General features: G+C 43.8%; 1 protein-coding gene across 1 annotated transcript; it reads right to left on the bottom strand.

The window, feature by feature from the left end:
* Positions 1 to 4,536: 4,536 nt before the first annotated feature.
* Positions 4,537 to 6,366, bottom strand: COA7 (cytochrome c oxidase assembly factor 7). Its single transcript, XM_030278494.4, has 3 exons — positions 6,168 to 6,366; positions 5,951 to 6,091; positions 4,537 to 5,144 (listed from the first exon to the last, which is right to left on the bottom strand). Exons 1-3 carry the CDS (start codon positions 6,271 to 6,273, stop codon positions 4,696 to 4,698), a joined length of 696 nt encoding a protein of 231 aa, XP_030134354.4. The 5' UTR covers positions 6,274 to 6,366; the 3' UTR covers positions 4,537 to 4,695.
* Between the last annotated feature and the right edge of the window lie 381 nt (positions 6,367 to 6,747).

Here is a 6,747-nt window from a genome sequence, read left to right as displayed (position 1 = left end):
AGAACCAGTTACTAGAGATCACCTTTCTCCTGTCATTTATAGGACTGTATTAACTAGCTGTTGGTTTGTTGCAGTTTAAACCATCGGTGGATCAGCATTGTCACTACGGTGTGATAGTGTGATCTGGAAATGTCCACACCCTGCTGTGGGAGCAATGAACAGAACAGTCAACAAACATCACACTTGGTCATTGCATGCTGCAGTACACAGAAAACAGAAATTATCAAGCCAGGTACATTGCAGAGATGTTTTGGTTAAGTGTTAAAGGGTGTGGGAAGTTTTTACTGTTTGCTGTAACAAAATCATTGTGCTGCTCCTGCAGAAACCTTCACTTGCATTGAATTTGTTCACATATTCTGTGGCTTTTGTAACCATGTCAGTCCCTGGCATCTTCTGATATCAACCCCTGAGTTCTGAGGAACGTATATAACTCACAAAACCCAGCAGAAAAGAATTTAGGATAAGTTCAGAATTTCAAAAATATCTAAAATTTTTACCTCAAATTATACATAATCTCTCTGTCTGTTCACGAATATCACAGTGTGCGAGCTGCCAGCCTGAGGTAAGTTTGGTCTCCTGTGACAGTTGATGTCACTCTATCTCAATCTTCCTGACAAGTAAGATATTTTATATTGCCTTTGTGTCAGCTGCAGAACAAAGAAGTAAAACAGTGCTGTGGAGAAAACATTTCACTTAAAAAGACACAGAAAATAACTTCTCTGAAGGGCTGATTGCAGTGTTGAAAATGTCACAGCTTCATATTTTCTCTTCAGCTGTTATTGGTAACACTTGTGCTGATGTGGCTATCACATGTGTCTGCAATAATACTCCATAAATATTATCAGAATAGCATTCAAAGTCCAGTCTCCCATCTTAGTGTTTCTTGGCTTGTAATGAATTGATAAGTCCTTGCCTTGCTAAATATCATTTGGAGAATAATCAGTTTGGGCCCCTACTGACATCGTGTGTCTTGCAATGAGTCAGTAACTGTTCAGTGGCTTGTCCTGTCCAGGTTTCCTTCTTAGGAGTTTGCAGGAAAGGTTGTTGCAAAGCAACAAGAATTTCCTGGGCAGGAAGCTCTATAGGAACATGGTGTGCTTCCAGTGGCAGGAGAGCTGGAAGGAAACCAGCCCACTTCTTTTCAATGTTTTTTGGTGAAAATTAAAGTGCACACCAGGCTGTTATGTGTCAAAAGAGAACTGTCAAAATAAGGACATGTTATGTCTAACATAAATTCAGGTTAGCTTTGTCTTCAAGATATGAAATTACATCACAGCCAAACAATTAACATTTTTCTCTGATATTTTTATTGCCCCAGGTCTGTATGGAACAGCTCTCTATGAGCTGGAAAGGACATGGTGAAGTGCACTAGAATCCTGTGGGTGACAATTGCTGTATAAACATGTGGGATTTTCATCTTCTTTCTTTCTTCTTTTTTATCAGTTGCTAAGAAAAACTCTTCAGGGTATGTTTAAAGCACTGTTCTTCAGTTTTGCATAGACAGAATGAGAACTTACAGAGAACTCCCACCACACTCGTGAATTTGAGCACATGAATGCATTGCAATTATGCTGCTCGCAAATCTCCATCTGAAATCACCACTCCAAAGTGGCCTAAATTTTACAATTCCATAGCACACAAATATCTGACTAGTTGATTAGAATAAAAAGATTACAAAAATATTTAATTTTTTTAAAATCGTATTATGGTATTACAAACAAGGCTTCAAAAAATAAGTGTGTCTCTAAGAAGTATAAAACACATTTGGAACAAATATAGCGACAGTAACTACTATTTTTGTTTCTGGGTGTGGTGATGACACAAAATCTCCCAGACCTTCTCTCTGGGTGCGTGTGTACAGCCACAAGAACTCCCTTCACACATACATTGCAGAGAGGAGTTGTTACCAATGGCTGAACAAAAGGTCAGCAAGCTGCAAAACTGCTTTTATTACAATATAGCACATAAACAGAACCACTAGAATTATTCTCTTTTTCTACAAAATCATGTGGCTTCTTTACTGGACAGCGTCTTTTGTCCAGGATTAATCCAAATGACACTTAATGACACATGATGTGGTGCCAGTGTTTAATCTCAGTTCAAAACCAGCCCTCCACTGGTGATCTTTTCACAGCTGCAGGAAGCATCCTGCAGAGAATGCTTTCATCATTTACAGCCATGTATTCAGATGTCTATTTAATTAATTAGGCTTGGTTGCTTCTGAAGTATATTGCTGCTTTATTAATGGTTGTATGCTTAGATCAATGCAAACAAATTAAAGGGAAAGCAGACAGTGGTTTAAGAACTGTGAAGCAGATATCAACTCCTTTTTTTTCTTAGAAAACCCACCGATCCTGGCGAGATCAACAAGTTCTTCCATATTTCTAAGTATTCTTCTATGATCACATATCTATCACACTTTCTTTACGACCTCAGAGGCTTTGAAGAAAGCTTTCCATCAGAAGAATATAAAATATAGCCTTTGTAACATCAGGTAAAAAGAAAGAGCAGGAAGATATTTTGGTAATTTGGATATTTTGGTAATACATCCATAATACGAGAGCAAGATGGTTATAAGCCAAGATTTGCAGGAAAATTTTCGCCTCTAAGGATTTTGATTATGTCTGCTGAAGAGAATCTTGAGAATACTCTGCTACAGACTGCATTAAGCACATATAATTTGTAATAAACTGAAATGAGACTGGCTGACCTTTTTTTGGATGCTTTGTCACTTTGGAAGGAAAAGAGTCATATAGGCAAGGGCCTTAGCTGTCTAAATGCATCTGTCATCAATATTTGTGTAAAAAAGATACAGGTGTGCCTGGAGCAGGCAGCAAACTGTTCAGAGACAGCCTGAAAACATGAGTCTTCCTTAATTTGGCTTTGTCTTTTCAGCCAGTGGTGCAAAATTGGATGAGACTTCATAAATTTATCTTACACACTAACAGCTTTTATGAAAATGGTTTGCTTTATAGTATTTAAGCTCTGCAAGTCTGTGAGTTCTTGAGTGCTATGAAAAAACATCCTCACAACATGCACTTTATATGTGGCTTTAATTATCCAGTGTCACTCTACTGAGGATGTTCTCTGGTGCTTGTTTGCTGTGTTGATTGGAAGTTCCTGGGAGAATCACTGACAGTCATTAGTCCTGCTGGAAGAAAACTGCTCTAGTGCTTGGGCTGAGGATCTGAACAAGGCACTCTGTGGCAGTGAGCATTACAGGGGCTTAAAATACCACCCAATTCTCCAGTGCCTTGACCCACCTGTAACTGCCTACTCCAGAACACACAGATTCCAAACTGTTTTATTACTAGCGTTACACTCCACAGAGGTAGCATTTACTTACCTTTCCCAAGTGAAACAAATGCCCAGAATAGTACATAGCAAAAAAAATCAGGCAAAGAGCATTCCTCTAAGAACTTTGCCTTTTTGAACTGTAAAAAATAACTGCTAACAGAAAAATTACTGATTTTGCCACTGCTATTTGCTTTTTTCCAGGCTGCACCAGAGCCACACCAGTGTGCAGTTTTCATACACTGCCATCTGTTGTTACAGGGTGCCTGTGTCACTGCTGTGCTGTGCAGGTTTCTGTTCAAGCAGCAAATGTCCTTCCCAAGAACTCTGTTAAATTGGAAGAACTGCTTTAATTAATGCATGCAGCGAGATTCCAACAACTCTGCTTTCACTTGTGGCCACAGCCAAAGTAACGTTGCTTTTAATCCAACTTCACTTATTTAAATAGTGAAATTTGTATCTTTATTTAGTCCAGAGTCAGAAGATTCAGGTTCTGAGTAGTACATTTACAGCAAAACAGACACACCACAAACTTCATATATATTTACACACACCAAAATTACAAAGGATTCTGTCAGCACAGGAACACATTTATAAACACTGCCCTGCTTGTTTAAACAGCTGTTTCAGAATCTGTATGTTTAGCTACAGCTTGTATATAGGTTATGGACTTGAGCCCAAGATCTGATGAGTTAGCACCTTGTTCCCTAAATCTGAACTAGAAAAAATAGAACACAGTGTTCCAGAAGCTATCAGGAAGGTAAAACAATTTGTGTGTGAGCAAGTAAGGGGCAATCATGCTGGGAGAGCAGCCTGAAGCACTCAGGCACATATGACAGGTAGACAGTCACAAACCAATTGGCAGCTGGAGGAATTACGGGAGCTAAGGAATTGGCCTAGACCTATGGAATTACAGATGAACATCCATGACTTAGAGCAGCTCACTCAAGTGTGCAGCCATCGAAGTTCTGAAAATGCTTGTGAGAAATGGAACAGTTCAAACTGCCCAAGCTGGGTTTACCTGCAGTTGTGATTTTTGTGTATTTTAGAACTGGTCAGAGCACAAGCCTAGATACTGAAGCACTGGACACAAAAGAAATCCTTTGTGCTTGAAACCTTGGGGGAATATTCCCAAAAGACCAAAAGTTTTTGGCTTCCTTAAAAAGAAGAGAAGGATGTAAGCAAAATACACTTAACAACTTGTGTGTTCAAAAACGTAGAAAGGCACAGCAGAGACAGACATTTGTTGTATCCACAAAAATATAATTTTATTTGCATATCCAAATACAGGATATTTATTTAAATGAAAACTGCATGGTCACAATTTAAATATTAAGTTCACTTGCCATTTAAAAACCAGTCTTAATATCTGCAACTGCCAACTCCCCAACTCTGCAACTTTTACTCCCCAAATGTTAGAGAACTTGCAGCTTCTTTCTGTTCTTTATGCAACTGTTTTGCCCTGTTTTTCAGATCCTCTGCCTTAGCATCATTCTTCTCAACACCATCTCCCAGTTTGTACATGCGGCTGGCATTGGCACAAGCCCACACGTGCCCCAGCTCACAGCCTTTCAGCGAGTATTTCAAGGCATGGCTCATGTCCTTGGGGACCCCAGGTGCTCCCTGCAGGTATATCACACTCAGGTTGAAGCAGCTGGGAGCAAAATTGCCATCACAGGCTTTTGTGTAATAGTCTCTAGCAACAACAGGGTCAGGCTGATCATTGTTGGCTTTCCCGTCCTGGGCCAGCAGCCCAGCGCTGTGACATGCATTTGCTGACTTCTTCCCACCTTTCTCACATGACTTGATGAAGGATTTGTAGGCAGCTTTCAAATCCGGGTTGAGTCCACCTGTTAGTCAAGACATTACTGTGAGGATATGTTAAAACAGCTGGGAGCTTCTTGCTTTGCAGGATGCTTCCCACTGGAAATACAGCATCCACCACTTTAGATATTATGGTCAATATTTAGGACTTCAGAGACATTACTGTTGTCTCAGTGATAAACATTCTGCCAATGTCTTTGACTTTGAAAACCGTCCTCCACTCACCAGTAATCACAATAGCACCAGTATCCAAAAAATAACCCAGATCCATAAAACACTCATTCCACTACTACATCCATGGATTTAATATCTTACACTAGGCAAGTATTATTTTGCCAGTATACCTACACCATAACTGTAACTAGTTTTGAACTACAGTAAAAATATTGTTCTTTACTAGTACTGTCTTTTGGAAAATCTCTGACTAATTTAAGTGCTTTCCATTACTGTGCTAGCAAATACATTTTGACCAGACTTGGAGACTACTTAGGTATGCATATTACTAATCTCTGAGTTTCTTTCTTTCTTTCTTCTGTCTGACAAGAAGAAATGTTGTGAACTGAATATGCAGCAACACTGAGCACTGGCTGTACTTACCTGTTAAACAGTTGTAATTATAAAAAAATAATACATAGTTAACATACAGCTGATGTTTCAGAAGGAAACAATTTTAGGTTTTCCATCCTCCCCCAACTTTTATGAGGTGACCACGAAAGGAGCGGGACAGGTAGTTGCTCCTTCAAGGTCAGGAGGACAAGGCAGATGTGAGGGCGGCCAGGTATCGGAACAGGCTGCCCGGGGAGGCGGAGGAGCGCCAGAACCCCGTGCGCACCTTTGCCGAGGGCCTGGTAGGCCCCCAGTTTGTAGCAGCTCTCGCTGTGCCCGTGCACCTCGCAGTTGTCGCGCAGCACCCGCGCCGCCGCCACGAAGTCCTTCCTCACGGCGTCCAGGTAATCGGCGAAGCGCTGGCAGCCTGCAAGGGACGGGACACGGGCTGAGCCTCCCGCCGGGCCCGCGGCGGCGGGCGGGGGGCGGCGGCGGGGCCTTACCGTCCGGGTCCTTCTCCTTGAAGCACTGGTAGCTGTACTCCACGTGCAGGTTCTCCAGGTACGCCCGCACCTCCTCCTCGTCCGCGAAGTTGATGAAGCCGGCCATGGCCGCGCTGGGTCACGGCGCGATCGCTGCGGCTCCTCCCGCGAGCACCGAGCGTTCGATTCGGCACCGCCCCCCGGGACCGGCCCTTCTCCGCCCGCTCCGCCCGCCCGCACCGGGCCCCGCCTCCGGCCTCACCGGGCCCCGCCTCCGGCCTCACCGGGCCCCGCCTCCGCCCGCACCGGGCCCCGCCTCCGCCCGCACCGGGCCCCGCCTCCGCCCGCCCGCCCGCACCGGGCCCCGCCTCCGCCCGCACCGGGCCCCGCCTCCTCCCGCACCGGGCCCCGCCTCCGCCCGCACCGGCCGCCCCTCCCGTGGCCGCTCCTCCGGTCACTCCCCCGTCTCTTCCCCGTCCTCTCTTCCCGCGCCTTCTGTTACAGCTCCTCTCATTAAGGTTCCTGCTGTGCGCCCCCGTGGTCACCGGAACTCTGACGGTTCAGCAGTTTTAAGCGATTACACACAGTTATAATTTTACTT

Source organism: Taeniopygia guttata, chromosome 8, assembly GCF_048771995.1.
Source record: "Taeniopygia guttata chromosome 8, bTaeGut7.mat, whole genome shotgun sequence".
In the NCBI taxonomy this organism is placed as follows: domain Eukaryota; kingdom Metazoa; phylum Chordata; class Aves; order Passeriformes; family Estrildidae; genus Taeniopygia; species Taeniopygia guttata.
Note: the sequence above shows the minus strand (reverse complement) of the source record. Positions and strands in the feature narration are given on the sequence as shown.

Coding starts and splice junctions, on each gene's coding strand:
- COA7 (XM_030278494.4), bottom strand. CDS start 6,273: ATGGCCGGCTTCATCAACTTCGCGGACGAGGAGGAGGTGCGGGCGTAC. Junction 6,092..6,167: donor CAAGGAGAAGGACCCGGACG/GTAAGGCCCCGC, acceptor CGTCCCTTGCAG/GCTGCCAGCGCTTCGCCGAT. Junction 5,145..5,950: donor CTACCAGGCCCTCGGCAAAG/GTGCGCACGGGG, acceptor CTTGACTAACAG/GTGGACTCAACCCGGATTTG.